Genomic DNA, 22,811 nt, shown 5'->3' with positions numbered 1-22,811 from the left:
AAGGGTCAATTAGGCTTCTTCCCAGGTACCACATCTCCTGTAAGTTTGCTGTCGCATATACTGGGTACAATGTTCGCACTTCCCAGCGCAGACAGCTACGGGTGGGTAAATCTATGCGATAGATCATCTCATTTTGTCGGAAAACAAGACGTATGCCGGGATGCAAAAAAACTGGGGCTGAAACGGGTCCCGAACCGGTTCGGAACGGTTCCTTTGTACCGTTCCGGTTCGGGTGCAGTTCTAAGATGGCGAAAAAAATATGGGTTCGGTTCGGTTCCGGTTCCGGGCGAAAATTCGGGTTCGGTTCTGGTTTCGGGTTCAGTTCCGGTTCGACACCCTGGTTGCATGGTTACCAGTCAAAGTACAATTGGCCCCGTTTGAAATTCGCGCACTGCGGCATCACGACCATTTCGGCCAATTGAAACAAGGTAACTACGGCGGCCACCTGAGGTCTTGCTTTGGCTGTCGGAGTGTTGCTTTCGCAACAAAAGAAGCAGGTTTATACAATGAAATGTAAGCTTTGAGAGGACGACCGACGTGATGAAATATGCAATGTGCTCTTTGAATGAATTCAGCATGTAATGCAGAATTTAAATACAACTTGTGAAGTAAGATGAGGTGAGCTACTTTTTGCAGGAATGCTAATTATGAAAGACTTGTATTCATAGCCTTTATACTTCCTCCTCCATTGTAGTACAGCGTACAGGCAATCAGTACAGCGTTTCTTACATCGATCTGCATTGCGCCACATCTTGGAATTGCTTCATGTTCTGTAAAATACCGTGTAAGCGCCTTCATTTTAAAATGCACTTGAAGTGCATCAAAGCACTGAATTTTTTTCACATTCACGAATATATTCATGCTTTTTAAATAAGCCCGCTATTCGGCTTTATGAAGTGAGGCGTGCAATGGGACGTAGGATCACGGGCCCATCAGTGGCGAGAAGAAGTTGTCGTGGCTTGTACCTCATAGGCACCTGTGAGAGAAAATAATTTACTGTTATAGAAAAATACACTATATTTTAATTTCAATGTGCAGTGCTCTCTTCTGACTATTAAGTTCGTTAACAATTTTTCTCACGTATTTTTACTTATGCTTCACTGCATTCCCCTTGTTGTACCTTTCTGTAAATTTCCTTTACACAAAAACATCAATTTCAGTTCAATTCGCAGACTATATATGTGCTGGGAAAACTACTTTATGGTCTCTTAGAGTGTGACGCTGTATCTCGTGCCTAGTTGTAAATACCTTTCAGTTTTTTTCATCGCTATCGCCGTCGCCGCAGCATATATTGCTGATTCCCAAGGAGGACACTTACTTCAAGGACAATAATATGTGCCTCCTACAGGCTGACTAGTAAGTGTGCTTCAAAAAGGTATTGCAGATTGTTTCCGAGAGCTTTCTACCAACAAACCAGTCCGCGAACCGTGTTTAGAGCAACGAAGTGGCGTTTTGTTAAACTTCGGTGCTTCAGCACCTTACCAAAGCGATATCTCTTGAGAGCGAATACTTTGTCCGTCTTCATTCTCGCTGAGATAACGTACGCCGCACTGTTCTTGCGGCTTACCAGAAAGAAGAGAGACCAACTAGATGTTAGTATACGAGAGGCAATTACGAAGATGCTAGAACTCCCTTTATGCATACCCACGGAGTGCCGACTACAGCTTGGGATCCACAACATTATCGATGAACTAATAGAGAGACCCATCCTGTCAACCATAAATCAGGCTCTCAACATCAAAGCCTGGCAGGAAAATATTGCAGAAGCTCAGAATCAGTCCACCCCGAGAAGTCACCGACAAGATCGACATGCCCATACAGATGATATCACATATAAGGACCCACCCTGTACCAAAGCGCATTGATGAGGAACACAACAAAAGGCGCTGACTAGCCCCGCCGCGACACCTCTGTAAGCGTTCGTATGGAGGCAAGGACACGATCTACGTCGACTGGATTCGTGGTCGCGACAATTTCAGCAGTTTCAGTCCGGAAAAATATAATCGCAAGCTGACTTGTCCAAGCGGTGGATGCCACATCGGTTGAAGAAGCAGCTATCGCACAAGCGGTATCCAAGAGTAGCCTCTCTGTGAAACCATTAACAACCCCTCATCTTAACTCAGGTCCGCAGAGATTATGATGTACTACAGATCATAAGAAGGAAATATCTTCTTCCTCACAAAAGCCTTAGCAAATTTGAAGAGCACATAATCAGGTGACTACAAACTAATACTCTGCACAATCCCTAATTACTGAATAAGAAAGAAAAGAGGGAGGCTCCGAGGATGAGCTGCATGTTTCAGTGGACAGTGGGCATGCCCGAATTCTGAAAGACGAAATTCCCAGCTGCGCGTGGTTCCTTTCTTGTTTAATGAATTGTTGTGTTCAAGCAGGTGTTCATTAAGACACCGTCCGGTCTGTTTAACTCAAGAATTCATTAAACAAGAAAAGCTATCTTCCAGACCACTGCCAAGCATGCTCGAAAGAGAAGCGTATAGCCTGCCAACCTCGACTATCGGATTGAAAAGTGCTATTGAAAAGCCGAGATAGGACAGAACGTGAGCTCATGGAAGCCTTCTATATCAAGAAGCGAGGTGATAATTGCATTAGTGACATGTCAATTGTTCTTCGCCACACTGAAATGCTGTTCCTTGACGCATATCTGTGAGAGGTGAATGTTTGTCAACTGCGATTAAGAACATGGATAAGGGCAGAGGCTATATAAACCTTCTTCCTTGAATAAATCCCGTTGAAAGTTCAGCGCCAATCCTGTTCCCTTACTCGTCCGTGTTGCCATTTTGCGCTGTCATGTATTTCACGAATACGCAACAACAAGCCCATCTGCAAGTACTTCAAGGTGTACAGCTGTCTGTGTACAACAACTATCTATATTGCGCTAATAAATATGTTCTACAAAAGTCACTGCATTCAATATTCAGTACCTGGGATTTGCGTTAATATTCACTTCCTTCTTTCACTTGCTGTTTTCATCGAGTCTAACTAACCATTGTTTCCGGGCAAGTGTCAAGCCTGACACGGCGGAGCAGACAAGCCAGGGTCGTCTTGACCTGCAGCATGGCCAGTCGCATCCCGACGCAGTTTCGTGGTCCGGCTCCGAAAGCCAAGAAAGAGAATGACTTCACACTGTCCTTGTTCTCAGGCAAGAACCTGTTCACGGGGGTTACGAACAACAAAAGCGCGACAACAGCTTTTGGATCTTACAGGGCGCACAAAGCACTCATTATCAAAGCGCAAGAAATAGGATTATCTCCAAGAAAAACACTTATTGTTGTCTGTATATACACAGCTTTAAACAAACTGCCTTTCCGATCTTAGTGGTGATACTGCGTAGGTTATAACTGAAGCAGCCGGAAGTTGTGAACTCAGAATTGCTTAGCCAATTACTGGAAGCGAATCCTTAAGTGCAGGTGTCATGGAGTTATTTGACATGTATTTTGGGCTGCGAGTGAAAGTACAGCTATTTCACATGGGAAACAGGAGGATTTTTCGCCCCCAGTCCGATTAGGAAAGGACATTTACGGAATGACAATGACGGCCGCGCATGAGGGGCGGACAAGCGTAGCCAGAAAAAAATAATGTCACGGAACGATTCTTCACGAACAAGCCGTTATTAATTACAGCGTTCATGGCATTACTCCCTGAAAAGTATGGTGATGACACCAGCTTCGGTTTGCAGCTCTGTATTAGGCTTCATATGATATCAGTGAAGGAATATTTAGTTACGCACGCAGTCCCCGTCTAGGCCGCTGATGGGAGCACTCCAACACACTGAACGTGCATTTGCGAGCCTGTTCGGAAGGGTCCTTCGACCGTGAGCATCTGTCACGCTATTTTGCAAGCCTACGCTGCTAGTTATGGCACTCTGTCGCGATGATAGCTTCATCATGTGTACCTCTCAGGTTTGAACTTCTCCGGTTCGGGAAAGTATTCCGGGTCGTGGTGGATAGCCGCGAAAGGAATGTCCACTCCCATACCTGGCTTGAAGTGGATGCCGCTCACCGTGGCCTCCTCTGTGCAGAGGCGCATAATTCTGTGCAGGACAAGTGAAAAAAATTAGGGAGGGCACCTAGGATTACTTACCTGAAGTGAAGGCGAAAGCACTGACTTCATTACTCCACTCACGAATCCACTGTAACACAAACTTCGTGCACCCTAATCCCCTAATCCAACTTAGTCCACGTAATCCGCCGCAATCCACCAGAATCTACGCTTAACGGATGGATTCTGCTTTTGGTGCACTATGAGCCAAAGAGTAACAACGTAACAACCTGTCGTGGAATTTAAAATTTCGCCACTGACGCATAAATATGACAGGTCCTTCATTTTCTACTTCCTCGTGTAAAGGCTTTATTAGTCGGTAGAAATAGTGTTTACTGACTCTACCCCCTCGGTCAAAAGCAGTCTTCTGGTGTCTGCATATAGATAATTTGGTGAAGCGCCGCTCGGAGGCATTCCTATAATTTGTCTTTTCACTGGAGGCTTCCTGAGTGGCATGTTAGTAGCTTTTGCACACCACCAAGGAAACACTCTGCAGAGCGCCTGTTATATAAAATCAATGTTTTACCAAGTCTCTTTCAGCCTTCTCGCGATATTGCAGCCACGAAATAAAATTACACCTCAAAGTAGCGGATAGTCCAGAAGAGGGATAGTACAGGCTGTTGGTACGTGCTGACGGGACAGAAATGACAGGGCTTTTTGAAGACGGGAGAGAGAACGAAACAGATACCGGCGCTGACTAGCAAACAAAATGATTTATTCACGTTGGTTGCTAGTCAGCGCAGGTGTCTGTCTCGTTCGCTTTCCCGTCTTCAAAAATCCTGTCATTTCTTTCCCGTCAGCATGTGCCAACTAGCCTGTCAGCATGTACCAACTAGCCTGTCAGCAAGTACCAACTAGCATGTACCAACTAGCCGAATATATAATATTTACGCCAGGAATCAAGAACCTAAAAATCCATACCTTGGGTTATCTAATGTTTAAGTGTGCTTTGATTACTTCTAAATTTTCATTACTCGCCAGCCTCTTGCTGTAGAACGCTCCTTGGGCTGCGCCTAAAGTGAAGCTGAACGAAAAGCAGGAACATAGAGAACGCACCGGTCCGGCTCCCGTGACGTTACGCCATCCAACCTCAGTAGTGGCCTCTTTAGTTCTTAGACGTTCTTTTAACATAGCGTCCGAGCCTTGCTGCCACAAGTGGGGAACAGACGGCTACGATGTTTGCCCATCTGTTAGAGTGACCCGACTCTCGCGGCCACTCTACAATTGGAACCATGCAATTATAAAATGTGAACAAAACTGTTCCCCCCCCCACTAGTCATTTTGGCCGATTAGTTTGAGGCGTCTGCGCGCTACGACTCGAGTCCGCATGCGACCAGTTTGTTTGAAATGAGGTAATAACGGGTAGCGTCTCATAGAAGGAATAGCCTACCGGATATATTACCAGTGGCATCCACTTGTGAGCATGCGCATCGTCTTGTCGTGTTCGCAACCTTGCTGAGTCATTAGGCGCAGGAACACAGAAAGCTGGCGGGCGCGTGAAGTAGCTAAAAATTTGGGCAGGTGCCATATGGTGTTTCTGCGCGTGCTTTAAATGGCCAAAGTCTTATGATGCACATTTGCTTTAAAAAAAATTCTCGAATATCTCCGCATAGTGTCATTTATACAGGAAAGAGATGGCGAAAATTTGTGCTCACACGGAATCAGACGTGTGTAAACGCATCGCCTCCTTTATTGCAGCTTCCAGGTAAGGCATCTCTTGGAGAGCGTCGTATGTGACTTCACCCTAAAAGAGGCCTAAAGGTTAGATCTCATTTGCAGTTTCAGTTATTTTTACTCTTCTTCGGTTCAACAAAAGGCTTGCTTTTAGGACTTCGTTGCGTATAACCGCCGGTGTTTTAGGTGGTTACGTAGTCTTTCATCTTTATGTTTTTTGTAGCGTTTAATTTGGATTCGCCGAAACCTGGTATGTAACAAATACCAAGATAAAAATTCTTGATTTCGACGTTTTTTTTCGTCTCTGACAACCTTACGATTGAAAGCATGCGTAGAAATTATGAGCTGCGGAAGTAAGCTCCACTTTCACACCTGCCGCCGCGGTGGCTCACTGGCTATGGTGCTCGGCTGCTGTCCCGAAAGACGCGGGTTCGATCCCGGCCGCGGCGGTTGAATTTCTTTGGAGGAGAAATTCGAGGCCCGTGTACTGTGCGATGTCAGTGCACGTTAAAGAACCCCAGGTGGTCGAAATTTCCGGAGCCCTCCACTGCGGCGTCTCTCATAGCCTTAGTCGCTTTGGGACGTTAGACCCCATAAAACCAAACCAAACCAAACTTTCACACCTTACCAGGCTTTGCAGCATTACACTCTAGGTGCCTGCTTAGTGGAGGTAGCTTGCACAAATATTATGATACGTAATTGCACTGGCGTAGTTTTTAGACTCCACACATGTGACTTACTTGAAGGAATGGACAACTTGCCAAATTGCGGGAAAGCTGACTTACAGGAAGATGTTTTCCAACCAAAAACTTTCGTTCACAGACACGTTTTCGCTGCCTGCAATGCTGCATGAAGGGTTTAGCGCGAGGGGAGATGAGTCAGCAGCCCTGCACTGTGTCCTTCTTCGAAAAGGTATGCCGGGCTGCCCCCAAATCTGCGTGAACCTGAAGCCCCGCTGGACATTCCCAGCTTTCGAGGTAGAGTGTAAAGTTGCGCAAAGGTTACAATGCTGCATTTCCTTGACGAGTACCTGTCTCGACCCGCTCATGTCGTTCGCGCCTCGGCTCTATTGTGTCCTTTCAACAAAATCCCCTCCCATACAGATAAAGGGACGCCTCTCCTCTCCCTTTTCTAAGAAGAATGCGAGATTGCAGTCTGGGTACGAGGGTTTTTCGTTGGAAACTTGTAGAGGGCGCTCGTTATTCTGCAAGTTGTCCATTGGTGAGCGCTATAAAAACAAGGAAAAGGAACGAACACACAGGACGAAGCGCTTGAGGCACCCCGTATACCGTATGTGACTTGTCATGTGACTTGAGGCACCCCGTATACCGTGTATGAGATATCTTTCTCTTCTCGTAGCGCAACTACGTGCAGGCTTGGCTACTTCCTAAAGGAATATGAACACAGCCAACGGACGTACGCGGCGCTCACTGAAAATTTGCTACGCTGACTGGTCTGAAAGTCTGATTTCCAGTGTCAGGTATCTATGACACCCTCTTCTTTGAATTCCGGTAATGTTAGGAATTTTTTCTTTCATGTGGAAAAGCCTATATAGGTGAGCCCATGCTTGCCTCAGCTTCGTGTCCAATGCGTTCAGTTTCTGTGTCACCAAGGCACCACCACAGTAGGCAACATTAAGCTGTGTGCGTGTTTCCCTCGTCGAAAAAGAATTTCATAGTTATATTACACGAAGTCCTCTCGGAAGTGCAAGCTCGTCCTACCTTATCTTACAATGTAAATGCAACCGATACTCTCAGTACCCTAGAAGGCTCGCCATTTGCTACTCTAAAATTAGTACACTTGACATCCAATGTTACCCGAGGTCAATCAGTTTCCAGTAGCTTGCTGGGTTTCCTCGCAAATCGTTGGGCCAATAGAATGTGCGGGAGGAGCGTCCTTTTGTCTCCTTCATTTTATAGCCCTCTTAATCTGTGCTCTTTGGTTTGGTTTGGATCCATGTTTTTTTAGGAGTCCAGAGTAGCATGAGGAGTTCTTTTTTTATCTCGAAATGAGCCGAATCCACCTAAACAGGAGCTCAGAAAAAAGAGAAAGTTCCTTATCGCATAAACTACAGATCTATCCAAACTGTTACATGACAGGTTTCGTGTAAGCAAAAGCAAATCTGTCCAGGAGCGACGGCCTAGACCAGTGGCTTCATCGGCCACTAGTAGTCTCTTCCATCGTTAACGTCGCACTCAAATCTGCACCTCCAACTACTTTCCTGAAAAATTGTGGAAATAATTTGTACGATATCAGCATGTAACTCTGTGTTTGGCTCATTTCGATCTGAAACTAGATTTGACGCAACTTTGTTTCAAACTCAATATTTCTGCAATACTAATTCAAGCTCTTTTTACGAAGATAATCCTTTAAATGGTTGTGCTGTGAACTGAGAAGAAAAATATTTGGAACATTCATTGTCTAAAATCAGGGGCATAGTAGAGCTTCACTAACACAGGCAAGTAAATATGAGTAGCAGGCTTCTTTCACGAGCGCTGACATGACAGCCTTCCTGAGTTCTGTTACCATTTCGGCAACAGAAAAGTAAAGTAACTATAATATATGTGATATAGAATTCACTGCAGCATACGAAATTCATGATCACTAATGAATTAGTAGACGCAGACAGGATGCAAAACTACAGGGCAATCGCTACTCCTCTCTTTTGCCGTCTGCGTTTAGCCAGTCAGAATTAATTTGGAAGCCAGTGCCAACCAAGCCAACTACACACTTCAAGGTTAAATGTAGAAGAATTGCAATGTTGGTTCCTTCGTGACGGGGTTAACGATCCATTCGTTATCATCGTCTTCTGGGTTCAGATCTTCCTCCAATCTTGTCGTATCTTAGGCATTTTATCGTAGAATTAATTGCGCTGGGGCACAAAAAACTTTGAGATCAATGTGGCAACTCGCACTGTAGCAGTGCGAAAACAAAACGTCCACATATTATGTCGAAGTCCGTGGCTGTCCTTACATACATGTACAATATTGACGTCCACGGCTATTTTGACATCTAAGTGTATTTTTTCGCGTTTTTCCGCGTCTGATCAATGAATTAATTGGACTTCACCAACCAAATTTTTCCCAGGCAACATTTTATCACACACTATATGCCATAATCCCAATTTCACACATATATCTTTAAAGAAGGACGTAATCGCGCAGACTCTTTTTGCGGACACCTTTTGCTGACGCGACAGAGCCATATATTGCTTTCGCATCAATAAATGAAACCCCGCTCGAAAAATCACATTCATATGAGGCTCAAGCCGACAAAACTCTCACGAGTGGATCTAGCTCATTTTAATCTGTACATCAACAGAACCTGGCTTAATTTTCATTTCATATTGAATTTGCGCGGAGGTTTGTTTAGGTGTTATAGGGACCCCTTCCTAGTCATACGTTTTCTTAATGAAATATGCATAGAGTGGCTTTCCATAGCAGTATTCTTTCACTTAGTTTCGGTTTCTAAATTTGACTCGTTTCGAAAAAAGAAAATTATTTGTATTTGTTTTTTAGTTAGCAAACTTCTCATTGGAAAGTTATCTTTCTTTCGTGGTCAGCCAATTGGGAAAGTTTCCTGCCTGCATGCAGAGTTGACAGCACCTATGTTCTGCGCAATTCGTATTGCTATATAGGGTGGTTGTACATCCACACTTGTCAGGAGGATTAGTGAGTATCCCACACCGTTACCGTGAACACGAGGGCACCTTACTTCAGACATTGTATTGATGCAATATTGTGGAGATAAAAAAAACTGTCATTGGTATAAAAAAAGAATACCCGCATCAGATCACAGTGTAAACGAGGTGGGAGCGTTTCATCGGTTTAGTGTACGCGAAACTACATATCAGGCTTCCAATGAGCGAATGGACATCAGACACATGAGTTTCCATTTTTTCATCACTATCTTCGAACCTACAACTGCATGTTATCTGCCATTTACTGCCAGAGTCTTTACGACTGGACGAAAGTTATTTCGAAGCATATTATTCGCTCATGTTCCTGACTTGCTGTAACTCAGCTTCACAGTAGAAGGATACCTGCGACAGGGCCTTGTCTATTTCAGCGAGGGCCCTGTCCTGAAGTTGGGGATTCAGAGCCAGGTGGTAGGCGGTCATTGCCAGTGTCACCGAAACACCTTCTATGCCGGCTATGAACAACAGTATTCCTTGAGCAGTTATCTCGTCCAGAGTCATCTCTGCAAAATCACCAAAAGACTGGTACTTGATAATGGGTCTTTGACGCATATCACATCCAAGTACGTTGCGACCTAATGCGAGAATTTGATGAGCAGCCTTCAAATTAAAATAGATCGTTCATCTTTTACCCCGTGTTTGTTTCGTTATCGTTTTCGTTCGCTACTCCAGCTTCGCTGAAATAACACTCATCTCTCATTTCCAAATACTGACAACACTTCATTTTACGCAGAAACGCAAGAAATACAGAGACCGAAATATTTTTGTGATATGCTCATCTCATCATATGTGGTACCTTTTCAGAGGAGGTTATTTTGTAGTTTCTCATTATTTTGAGCATTTTATGTGTTAATCTACTTTAGTTAAAAGACGGAATACTCGGGACAGAACTGAACGGCAGTGAGAGAGAGAACGAAGAATAAACTATAAAATTTTTCGACTGTTTTTTTATAATGTATTAACTAATCAACATATTCGCTAATGGAACTGCTTTGTTCGTGGTGAGCTGCTCCGTTAGCGTCTTTTCAATGAACGAAAACGCATGCATCAAGCCTATTTGGTTAAGTTAATTTTAGCGCTGTACCTAGTCTGGCAAGTCTGAAAGGCTAGTGGGTAAAAATGCTTGTGTATCTCTTACAATGTAATATCCTTTCACCTTTCAATTCATTGAATACAACCGCCTAAAAGCAAGTTCATTTGGCCTATGAATGAAAATTGTGCTTGCTTCTCACTTCGTTTTTCGGCCGTAGGCTGGTTCTTCTCTTCGGAATTCTCCCATTCGTAGTCTGCGTCCATGAACAACTGCAGGAAATCGTCTTCTTTCTGCACATGAATTGAATTATCAAATGAGTGAATGCTCTAACACTTTAAGGCATGAAACAACAATTCCCGCTATGGCTCAGTGACTGGCGTTCGGCTTCTGATCTGAAGGTTGGGGTTCGATACCAGCGACAGTAACAGATTTAGAAGGAGGCGAAATCCTTAAACGCCCGTGTGTTTTGCAATTTCATCGCACGATGAAAACCTCATTTAGTCTAAAATAATCCGCAGCCCTTCACTACAGCCTGGCACATAGCCCATGTGTCGCAGATCTATAAATGTATTGGATGGCCAATGGCGCATATATGGACATTAACCCGTTATCACTGTCATCTGTGTACACTGGATTTGAACACCGTAACCGAAGTCGAAATCGAACAGCTATTGAACCTAATTTGCATCTGGCCTAACCACGCAAATCGGCCATCATTTTTTTAACACTATACTTTGGCATTTTCTCCGTATGCTTGACAAATATAAACTCACAAGGAGATTCGAAGCTGTAAAGTTCATCTGCAGTGCTCAAGTTTTAATTAATTATGCCTCACTTAATGGACAGCGCCCAATAAAAGTTTAACCTCTGTTGTCGCATGTATAATTTCACTGGTTTTAATACTGTGCCTCACTGTTCTCTAGTTTAAATGTATGAGCTGGGAGGACGTGACCAGCACATTTTGTCGCTTTCCAAGCTGATGCACTTAATGAAAAAAGCAGGCTTTTCGCAAGTTTAATTCTATTGTCCCTGCCTCTTTATCTCGTTCTCACTGTTTATTTGTTTATTTGTTTGTTTTTTGCTGTGAGATCTGTTACATGCCCCAACACAAGAATAAAATGTGATCCCGGCCTTTTTGAAGCCCGCACTACCACCAGCCAAGGCTTTCTACAAACGAAGTCACTGACCCTTGCAACATAATCACGGCTTCAACCTTTGCGTGCGTTACCTTTATCTTGGACTTCCGCTCCTCTATTAAGTGCGAGACAAAGGCTTTGAACATGCTGGTTTGTGATTCATCCAGGAAGCCAGGTTGCAGAATCTTGTAGATACATGGCGTCATAACTGCAGAAGCAAGGTGAATTTTAGTCTCAAGTGGAGGCATACTTTGTTACGCTCCCCACGAAACATACGTCACCAAGTTGTGTTAAGTGACATGGTATCCATACGAATTAAAGCATGCGCAATAGCTTCCTGCCATTAATACGTTTCTGAGAAGGCCTCTATACGCCTGAGAGGATTTTTTTCTGGTTTTATTCTCGGCGACGGGAATAAAAGCAGCCCTAAAAGTGATAACATACACAGCGTTCAATTATTATGCTTAAACAGAAAACCAAAACCATAAGAGTGCGCCGAATTACGATTTCGAAACTCGGTTTTTACCAAAATAGGTTAGTATCCTCATTACGAATGCCTCGGTTAGCAGGATATTGATTAGGAGTTACACTTAGTCCTAAGAAAAAATAAAACTTCGGCTGAGACGACTGCTTACGTTTGGGAATGCGCAAGCATTTCTGTCCCTAGACTCATTCTTTACGCGTCATATTTGTACACAGGTTAAAGCTCTTTGAATCGCACAACCGAATCGTAGGTTTCTCCTAGAGATTTGCGGATGCTGATTACAATCGATTGTGAGGTCGGAAACTGAGTTCTTTTTAGGATGATGTGAGACACGCCTTTCTCTTTCCCTGAACGCTGTACGACCAATGGTTGCATCACAATTTTGGTTCGAAAGTCTGGAAAAAGTTACGGTAAAGAATTTTTCTTCGCATGAGGCATATAAACCTTTCGCTTCAAAACTTTGCGTGTCATGCATAGTTAAGGTGAAATCTACGAACAAATACTCAAACTTTGTTCGTGCCTATAATAATGCTTATTACTGTAAGTTGCCGACCCCACATACTCTAGAAAAGCTTCCAAATACCAGTAGCGCTGAAAAACTGCTCTTAACGCAGAATAACGGAAGCAGCGAAGCTCCCTCGTAACGCTAAATCCTGTTTCACATGCACGCGAAAACGCTAGCGACCTCCGCCGCCGCTGCGCAAAAACCTGTTTCGAGTCGTAGCGGCGGGTCGAGCGGCCACAACGACGAGGTTCCAACCAGCTTGAAATTTTTGTTTCGAGGCGCATCTCAATCGTTCATTTCCTCAGTCGCTTGCATGTGAACCAGGTTTAATGATGGTGAAAGAAAAATTTACGTACATAACATAAGGACCTTCCAACCGGCTGTATTCATTAGGATGCGGTCAATGCATTTCCGCAGTGGGTGGTCTTTTCCATTCAGGCTGTCCAAATCAACGCTGTAGTTCAAAACAGCCGTGGCGTCCACAGATCCACGGTCAAACAGCCTGCAGAATTCGCGCCTTTTATTATGCTCGTCGTTCAAGGGCGAGGAAGCGAGTACCACACCTTGCGTATCGGAAACACGATAAATGCCGATTCCGGCTGCGGCAATTGCACCAGGAACTCCCGGAAGCCCTTGATATAATAACCACCCGACAGGTACTGTGGTGAACTTTTCTCACGGGCCGGCTGTTGGGAGCGGTAAGGGCTTGGGAACAGCTTCATGAACGGCAGTGCCTAGTAGCCGGAGTAGGTGGTGCGGATCGGTTTTAATCTTTCTTTCATGGTGTATTATAATGCCTAGATAAGCCGAAATCACGCACATTTCAGATGAATAGGTTATGAAACGAAAATTGTGACGAAAAACTTTCCTTGTACTGCATCGAAAGTGTTTATTTGTAACAACATTGCAGGGATAGTGCTTACAAGGGTATAATAGTTGCGACCTTCATACAGGAGCACAATAATGTCCTACAGCTACGGCGACTGGTGTACCGAGTGTATCAGCGTAGAGTGTATTGTGTTTATTTTGGCACAATAAACAAGTACTCCGTCATCCTGACCTGCACAAAACCAAAACGCCCGAGTTTCACAGCTATAGCGCCTTTCGAGCCATCGCTCACCAGCCGGTGAAAGCCGTGAAAGAACGTGCTTATTAACGGACTCTCAGGACAACTTGAAGCCTGTATACTTATAGCATCCCGATGACAACGAAGTTATCACTGAAAACGGGTCTTTTATAAGCTACAAAAGATGAAGAGATAAAGCACAGATGTCGCCATCTTGCACCGATCTCGCTAGCGCACAGCGGAGCGCCAAGAGTTTTTTTCGCGTGCGTGTCTGAGGCTAGGCTAGATTGCTTTCCACTTCTAAACGGGGAGTCGCTTCACGACCTAGACGTCGCGAGTTAAACAGAGTGGCGGAATAAAATGGTCAACTATTTTGCTAGGTAGGGTGGTCCACGCTGTCTGTTTAAAGGGCAGCGAAATCACTTTTTGAGAATTGAAAGGTAGCCAAAGACTCAAGTCTACATAAGGTGCAGGTAAGGCATGCCAAGTTTTTTTGCGCTCGCATCTAAAATGTGGACGTAATCAAGAAATAATATTGTGGCTTCTCCGCAAGCACCGGACTACTTCAGAGAACTTTGTTGAGAGTTCAGAGCCAGTAAGATTTGAAATTTCTGTTGTCTTCAACCACACTCTGCCGTGCGTCGTTGGATGCCGCCAACAATGCTTGGAGGGCTTAGCTTTCCATGGCGTTGGTTTTATCCTTCAAAGCAAGTGTTTATGCGTTGGATATGTACTGGCACCAAAGATGACGTCATCATGCATCAGCCACTTGGCGCTGTGTGCTGCGGAGAAGCTTGAAGGACACCGCGATTGTAATCGGTGATTACTCACTGTTTGAAATGGTGTACCTCAAAGGGCTTCGTATGCTATACTGGCAAGTTTAAGAAATTCGACCCCTTTAAGCTTATCGAATTCTAAAACTTCGGCAGTTGCCCATTTAAGCTAATTACTGAATATTGGGAATGACTGCTAAATAAGAGCGTCAATTGCTTCTTTGCTCCGACCTTAATGAGCCAGGGTATTCGAAATACACTTACTCGGTCATGTTGGACGACTTTTTTTGCATGGCCTCTTCTTCAATCCGAGATGCCATCCTCTCACCGATTGTTTTTATCTTGTTCACAGTCTAAAATTTATGAAATGGTAATATTTACTTAAAATTCTGAAGTAGCTCTATTAGCCGAAATTTCTGAAATGGTAATCAATACTGAAAATTCAGAAGTAACCTCCAATCGCTTAAAATCTCGGATTCATGCGTTTAGTGCAAATCTGCGAACACGATTTCGCAAAATATTGCGTCCTTCCTTTCTGAAAAGATATTAAGTGCGGTCCGTAGGGATGCTTCGAAAATCATAATCCGCCGTTCTAATCATGACTGTCTAGAAGTATGCTGCGTACTGTCGCTCCAGCATCGCATCTGGGCTGTTTTTAAACAATTCCCAGAGGGAATAATGCACATGAAAGTTGGAAAGGACATGACAAACTATGTTCCTCGGTTTATTCTAGCGCTCCACAAGCATTTAACTCAGTCGCCTTTGTAATGCGCATGTGATAATTGCGTGATATTTCACACTACGAACAACAATGCAAGTTTTCAGCCACTGTTAGATCCATAGGTGTCAATTAGTCTCTTTACTGCGTAGTGATGAGCGCACCAGATAAGAAAAAGAAAAGAGGTGTGGCAACACAAGGTTAGAAAATTTCAAGAACGATTACCGCACCAGCCGTAATCTTTTAGAGACTGCAACACCCCGCTCTAGCCAAAGATGAAATTGCATCCCAGCCACAAGTAGCATTTTCTTCTGCCGAGTGAATAATTGCAGCGTCACTCTCGAAATTAACCCACCATTTACTACTGCTCTATAAATTACTTTGCAAAAAAGCGGAAGCATTAGTGGCCCCTCATTCCCTGCAAGACGCCTCACGAGTGATAGGAGCACAGTGAAACACTAATTCAAATTTTGCTCGCCCCTAGCCTCCGCTTCATACGTACCGTCCTCAGGCGAATGGCGGTGAGCGCTGGAGTAAAAATGGTTCGAGCTTTCTTCCACTCGGCACCGGAAAGGGTGAAAATGGACTTGCGCCATGCGTCGCTGCCGATCTGTTGAGCTTCCTGCAACAAAGGTGCGCCAATGCTTAATGAATGTAAATGGTTCCTCCCTCTTTTAAATAACGTTGATACTCTGAGAGCAACGTAGCAACTAGTTTGTTTGCTTTTTTTTCTGTATGGGCGTTTGCTGCACTACATCGCAGTAACTGTGCAGCAAGCACTTTTGCACACTGAGCAGGAGTGTTTCTTATCCTTGATTTCAGCGCCGCAAAAACAACGTGCGGTACAGTGGTACGATCAAATGACTCACCGCTCTGTCTGAGAAGTTTTTAAACTTCGACACCATAACCTCACGTAGAATATCCGTGTCTCCGACAACGAGGATTGGCTTTGTACCTTGGTAAGACCTGTCAATAAAACAACGAAGCTAATAAAATTAACCACAAAAACAGCCCAGTCAATGGCAGAGAGATTCGAATCTCTTCTTGCTTAGATACTAGCAAATACCCATGTAAATGCTTTTTTCCTTCTCTTGTTAATAAAAGGCTATTCTGAGAAATATTCTAGTAAAACTTTGGTGCAAGGAGGAGGGGGGGGGGGAGGATATAGCGTTGAGTCACTCTTATCTCAAACATGGCGCACAACTCGTAAGCGCAGGTTACAGAGACAGGCTCCAGAAACTAGGAAGTGGAAAGTAGTGAGCTGGTGCTTACCCATATATGCGGCCGTGTTCTTTATAGTTCTTGATTAAAACTTCATGGAGGGGCTGTGGAAGACATGATGGGAAAACGAAAGGAACGTTTGGTATATGTCTGGTATAAAAGGAACGCTTCACCTATCTGTTTTTGTTTGTTTTTTTGTTCAATCTCAGAACATGTTTTTTATTTCATTTTTTTTTATTTTATCCTCAGGGCTTTTGCATCACCCCTTCCGAATTCATTTTTAGAAAATTGGTTCGCATTTAAACCGCTGTTGAGCTCATTAAATGAAATGATGTTTGTGAAAGCAGTCGCAAAAACAAACTGTATAATCAAGTTCGTTGCACTGCGTTCACGCTGTTTAATAGCACTTTTTACAGGCTGCCTGCACAAACTAAGAGTACAATGGCCTGCACTTAAGTACAATTTGTTTCTTTCTATGCGAAGCATATTACTAGAGCTACACTACAGCCCGTCGAGCGCGGCGGTGGAGCTACCATTGACCTTTAGCGTGACCACGTGACACCACGTGACAACATGACGTCACAGCAGAGGAGAGATGGGCTGCGGGCTCGCGCGGTTGGCCGCGGCGGTGGAGGCTCCACATCAGAGGCGCGGCGGCTGACCACGTGACAACATGACGTCACAGCAGAGGAGAGATGGGCTGCCGGCTCGCGCGGTCGGCCGCGGCGGTGGAGGCTCCACATCAGAGGCGCTGCAGCTGACCACGTGACGCTACAGCAGCGGTATAAAGCTGAGCTTGCCTCGCTCTCCGAGCACTTACGAGGCGGCCAGGTGTTGGGATGCCGCCTAGAAGCAGGGCTGATTTGAACGAGAAGCGCTTCCGCGTGCCACAGAGACCGATGAAGAGCGGGATGAACGTCTGGCTAAGCGGCGTGCTCAATATGCGGCTCGGCGACAACGTTCTACAACAACTGAAGAACAAAGCGAGGAACTTTACCAAGCCTAGCCATCAATATGCTTCGCATCTGACTAGGCTTAACCTTAGCTAAGCCTCAGTCATTTTTTTAAGACTGCACAGGATGGCAGTCTGCAGAATAAAGGCCAGCACTAATGCCGTATAGTATCAACCGCGATAATCATCCTAGAAAACTTCTGGCTTGACTCGCCGTCTATTGATGCTGAAGTTAATCTCCGGCTAAGGAGAATGCCTCCCAGTCACGATGAAGGAAAAGCCAAAATCGACTTGTGTATAGCAGTACTTTTCAGGAAATAATGGGGATGCTGACTGAACAAAATTCAGAAGCTTTTATCTTCATCATAGAAGGGCTGCTGAAATTAAAAATTTTCCTCCCATGGCAAAACGCTGACTTTTCTGCGAATAGAGTGACGAAGATTAAGCCTCGCTGTCAACCAACCTTCGTGTAGATGTCGACGCAAAACCGCAGATATTGCCAGAAGGTGTGGTGTTCGACATTTTTGTCATTCCAGAACGTAAAGGTCTTTCTCCCCCACCTGAACACATATAAACAAATATTAAATGAAACGCACGTAGGGCTCAAATGCATTGCAGATACATAACATTATCACAGAGCAGAAAAAAAATATGCGCAGCTATAGAAGCGACGCAAATCAAAATAAGCAACTCGTAATCACTGCAACAGTATGCGAACAGTACTTGCCATATTCTTACACCATGGCCCTGAAGAGACGAAAAAGGAGGAAGGCAGAGCATTTGTGCCTGCCAATGCCTACACCGCTGCTTACACATCATAACACCGGTGAGTAAGGAGCCAAAAACATGCATCACTATTTAGTAGAAAACAGAACACTCATCCAAAACAAATATGTTCACTAGAGTAGAAAAAAGGGGCTGTGGCTCAACTCAGCCCAGCCAAAAAATACAGAGCGAAAGCTATGTTAAGTATGGTTAGACACGGTTTATCTTTGGTTCATATTCATTGTTTCAAGACTTCATCGAGAGCAAAATGTTTCAGCGAGAGCGAATCGCGTGTCACAAGTGCAAGAACGAACGTCCAGAGTGGCGGTCGACGCAGCGGCGCACGTGACTGCCAAGACCAATCGCGAATCACGTGACACATCACATGCCCCAACTATCGAGGAAGAGCGGACGAGCAGCAGCCAGCGCGCGATTTTTAAGGCGAAAGCCTTTCATGGCTCATACTGTCGTCCGTTAGCGGAGGGTGTCGCACCTTTGGCAGCGTTTAACTCGTGTCAACTCGGGAACTGGAAAAGATATGAGAAAACGAATGGTTGCTGCCGATAGAGGGGGAAAAAATTAACCTACAAGCCAACTTTGAGAACAGTAGATTAATTAATTACTTATAGGCAAAAATGTCGAAATTGCGTCGAAGTAGGGCAGACGTCGATATAGCCACGGGAACGGTGTGACTTCATATCCGCCGGAAGTCGCCACGGCATAGTGAAAATTTTCACAGAATGGTCGGAAAAACGTCAGATTTGTGTCTAATTAGATGGCAAAATGTGTAATTAAGCGTAATTAACACTTAAGATCCCCGTAAGATGTATAATTTGGGTATCGATAGAGCCACGGGAACAGTGTGACGTCACATCCACCCGAAGTCGTCATGGCATAGCGCCCTCGGCTTTCGCCTCTCAATACTTCAGTTGCCAAAGTGTCCTCGCAATTTTCCATGTGACGCGCCTCCCGTTAGAAGTCAAATTTAAGAGCCAGATGACCTTCTGGCTCAGCATGGGAGGAGCAGAGCTTTTCGCTCTAAAATTTTTTCGGAGATTTCAGGATATCCCCCGAATATTTTTCGTAGGGTGTATTTTTTCTGTTCCTATTTAGCTTCCATTTTACAACCACCACACACCACTGTCTTCTTAAGAGGTGACTGAAAGGCCATTTAATTTTTTCGCAAGGTTTCTACTCCCTTGGAAGTTACCATTCAAGAATAAGCGCTTAAGTGACCGCCTGCTGGTTGTTGCAAAATGCAGCGCACTCCAGGAATGCGGCAGAAGCTTCATGGACAATAGTTTGCACTTCACGATGCTGCTGCTACTTCAGCGTTGTGGAAATGACGGATTTTCTCCGTTATATACAAAGTTTGGAAACGTCAGCCGCTCCAGTAGTGGCTCAAAAGCACCCCCCACATACTGTTCGGGCCCTTCATGAAACGGGCTGAATATATTGTCACGTGGTGGCGAGCCGAAGAATGAGGCGTGATGACTGATGGCAAAAAGATGATTTTATAGGTGGCGACCTAGCGCGAGCGCCCCGTCCCGCGTCGCTGCTGGCTGCTTCTTCTAGCCGTTACACGACCCGGGGCCACCGAGCGATTGTCTCGATCGTGAATAGACACTGACGGCGAAGAGACACGCGAAATGGTGACGGGCTTCGGAAGACAACCCAACAAAAATGACAAGTCGGTGAAGTGCTGGCCACCACGATGAATAAAAATTGCCTGTGGTTTAGCTCTGGTTAACCCTAGTTGAAATGCGAAAGCAATTGAGCCTGTTGTCTCTTCCTCGCTTCGTTCCTTCGTTGTTGCCTCTCTTTCGCGCTCTCCATAACGACTAGAATCTACTAAGGCGAAGTGCATATATAAATATATATATATATATCCCCCACGAGGCGACACCTTCTCTCCCTCTACCTCAGCGGAGCACATCTGGTGGAGCGAGCGGCGACGGCAGCGGCGTCGACGGCGGCGCCATCTGTTGGAGCGCGGCTGCGGTGTTGCTAGGCAACGGCGGCTCAAGGTCGTTCGTGGGCCAAGGCATACGGCCGAAGTGCGCCAACGTAACTCAAGCAGAGGAAGTCGCCATCGCGTTAGCGGCAACACACTCCGATTCCAAGACAATCATAACCGACTCGCGAGGGGCGTGTCGGAACTTCCAACAGGGCTGGGTCCCGTACCTGGCTCACCGGCTACTGCAAAACAGCTCGTACGCAGGGGGTCCATCCCACCGCTTCACAGTCTGGGCTCCGGCCCACTCGGGGCTAGGAGGAAACGAGGCAGCAGATGCAGCCGCCCGCGCCCTCACCGGGCAACCTCGTCCCCCGCTTCCTCTGAAGAAGTAGCGGAAGCCACGCCTGCCTACACTTACAAGGAAATAACGCAACTATACCAAGATAGACATAAACTGTACCCCCACCCGTGCAAAGGATTAACGAGAGCGGAAGAACGCCTGTTCCTCCGCCTTGTCACGAACACCATGATGTGCCCGGCCTCGCTAAAGCACTTTGACCCTGCCTTCTCCGGGGAGTGCCCGCACTGTGGGGAGAGGTCCTCGTACCTCTACCACATGGTGTGGGCGTGCCCCTCCAACCCTGCTTTTACTCCCAACCAAAACCCCACTCGGGAGGACTGGGAGGCGACCCTACTCGCCTGTTGCAACCTGAAAGCCCAAAAGGCGATGGTCGAACGAGCAATGGCGGCAGCGCGGAAGCCACTGGGGTCCCGTACTAGGGACTCCACCTAGTGTTTGTGAGGGGAAGGGCACTAAGCCTGACTCCAGAGCAATCTCCATGTAACTCCCTCCTTTCATAGGAAATAAACGTTTTTACCACCACCACCCACGTGACGAGCCGAGCTGGCTGGCGTTGTGTTGCTTTCGCAACAAAAATACGGGCGAATGAGCCCTATTCACTAAGCTTTCCGGCCGCAGGTTGCCGGGAGCCGACAGCTGAGGCCCGTCCTGTGATCTGAGGATATATTGATCGTTATTGTTAAATCTTACAGTATACAAAAAAAAATAGTTCATAAACGTTTTTCCGCTCAAAAATGGTTTTGTCCAGAATTCTTGGCTATGTTTTAAATTTTCTCTCCCCTGTATTTTCCGACTGCAATCACAACATTAGTAGTATCCCCCTCATCGAATGTTCTTTAGGATAGGTTTACGAAGAAGTTCTAGTATTTAATTTAATTTCCCTTACGTGAACTGGTAATTCGACTTCCTCTATTCGCAATCACTTCTTTAATAACCTCAGGCATGTATACACCTTCATGACGAGCGTTATGCTACACATAGCGTCGAATGCACCCAGCAGCTCCGGCAGTCAGGTCGTCCCCTATTTTCAAAGCGATCAGCTCGTGTCTCACAAATAACTAGTCAACTAGGAAAATTGTGCGAATCCTTTAAAGATCGACAGTGTGAAAACCGCGGTGCACATTATTCGTGTGATTGCATTTATGTTTGGCTCTTCAATTTCTCACAGTAGATAGCATCTTAAATATAAGGGTTTACGAAAGTGGTCGAAATTGGTCTACAAGCGATGAATGCCTTACAGCCTCATTAAACTAAGTAGAAATTTCGCTTTCGATCCGGTATCGCTCCGGTATCGCGGTAGGGCTCCGGTATCGCTTAAAGCCCGGCATACTGGTTGAAAGCGTGAGTGCATAACCACAAGAGTTTCGCAGTTATCCGGCTTGCCAGCCCCTCTCCTTGCAGTGTTTTGTACCTCTTTCTTCCTTCCTTCTTTCACTCCCTTCTTTATCCCTTCCTTACAGCGCAGTTCGGGTGCCCACCGAGACGCGTGAGACAGTTACTGCGCCATTTCCTTTGCTCAAAAAAAAAAAAAATTCCTTCCTTTTAATTTTTATTCGCACGTGCGAGCTGCAAGTCTGGCATCTGTTTCGAAAAGCTGGAGATAAATATATAAAGCGATAATACAGCGACCAGTAATTAGCACATTTATGCCGTCTTAAAAATTTCCATTTAAACTGAAGCAGCAGTTGAACAGCAAGTGCGGGGAAATTGTGCCCGACCGCTGCATAATTTGAGGCCTCCAGATGAAGTACAATGGCGATGCCCATTTGAAAAAAAATACAATACAGACGTATAGTGAGGGGAAATTGTGCCCGACCGCTGCATAATTTGAGGCCTCCAGATGAAGTACAATGGCGATGCCCATTTGAAAAAAAATACAATACAGACGTATAGTGAGGGGTACGTACCAGGCGATAAGCAATACTACCAATACCAGCCCTGTGAAGAGCAGCATCTTCAATGTTGCAGGTGGACGGCGATGTACCTGCAAGCGAAGTGACTCAGCGGCGGTGCTTCCCAGGCGTCTTCTGTCGTGTCCCGGGGCTGGCCTTAAACGTCGAAGGTTTCCGACCAAAGCTGAGCTAGTGTTCTGAATAAAAGAATTATGAAGCACGGCAGGCCGTAAAAATAAACGAAACGTGCAGGCTTCTCGATACTTTGGCGGAAGTGGAAACCGCGCCGGAGTCTGTGCAGGAAAATTTGCGAACTTTTAAATACAAAACACCTGCGTGTTTTCAAAGCCGCCGTCCATGCAGCATACGTTCACTATCATAGAGCGCAGGTTTCTATGCCAAGGGCAGAAAAACAACCGTGCGTACAGGTGGAGTGGAAAACTAGACTTTCTGGAAGTTTCAAAGCATTCATATTGTGGCAATATGGTGGCAATATGCACACAAAAGTTGTTTTCGAG

At 45.3% G+C, this 22,811-nt stretch overlaps 1 protein-coding gene across 1 annotated transcript; it reads right to left on the bottom strand.

The window, feature by feature from the left end:
* Positions 1-864: 864 nt before the first annotated feature.
* Positions 865-22,572, bottom strand: LOC149364166 (cytochrome P450 3A41-like). The gene is made up of 14 exons (XM_089574154.1): positions 22,309-22,572; positions 17,782-17,878; positions 16,418-16,470; positions 16,015-16,111; positions 15,648-15,767; positions 14,692-14,780; positions 12,945-13,090; positions 11,692-11,807; positions 10,663-10,753; positions 9,776-9,933; positions 5,715-5,803; positions 3,914-4,051; positions 3,006-3,168; positions 865-976 (listed from the first exon to the last, which is right to left on the bottom strand). The coding sequence occupies exons 1-14, from the start codon at positions 22,353-22,355 to the stop codon at positions 890-892; spliced, it is 1,491 nt and encodes a 496-aa protein (XP_089430280.1). The 5' UTR covers positions 22,356-22,572; the 3' UTR covers positions 865-889.
* Between the last annotated feature and the right edge of the window lie 239 nt (positions 22,573-22,811).

The sequence above is a fragment of the Amblyomma mixtum genome, chromosome 2 (assembly GCF_055824585.1).
Source record: "Amblyomma mixtum isolate Tamu chromosome 2, ASM5582458v1, whole genome shotgun sequence".
NCBI lineage: Eukaryota > Metazoa > Arthropoda > Arachnida > Ixodida > Ixodidae > Amblyomma > Amblyomma mixtum.
The sequence above is the reverse complement of the archived record's forward strand: the minus strand, read 5'-3'. Positions and strand labels throughout refer to the sequence as shown.

Excerpts from the sequence above, each read along its gene's own strand:
- LOC149364166 (XM_089574154.1), bottom strand. The coding sequence starts at position 22,355 with ATGCTGCTCTTCACAGGGCTGGTATTGGTAGTATTGCTTATCGCCTG. Across the intron at positions 4,052-5,714 it reads TTACACACGTCTGATTCCGT|AATTATGCGCCTCTGCACAG; the intron begins GTGAGCACAAAT and ends TGTCCTGCACAG. Across the intron at positions 3,169-3,913 it reads GAGAAGTTCAAACCTGAGAG|GTTCTTGCCTGAGAACAAGG; the intron begins GTACACATGATG and ends CCCCGTGAACAG.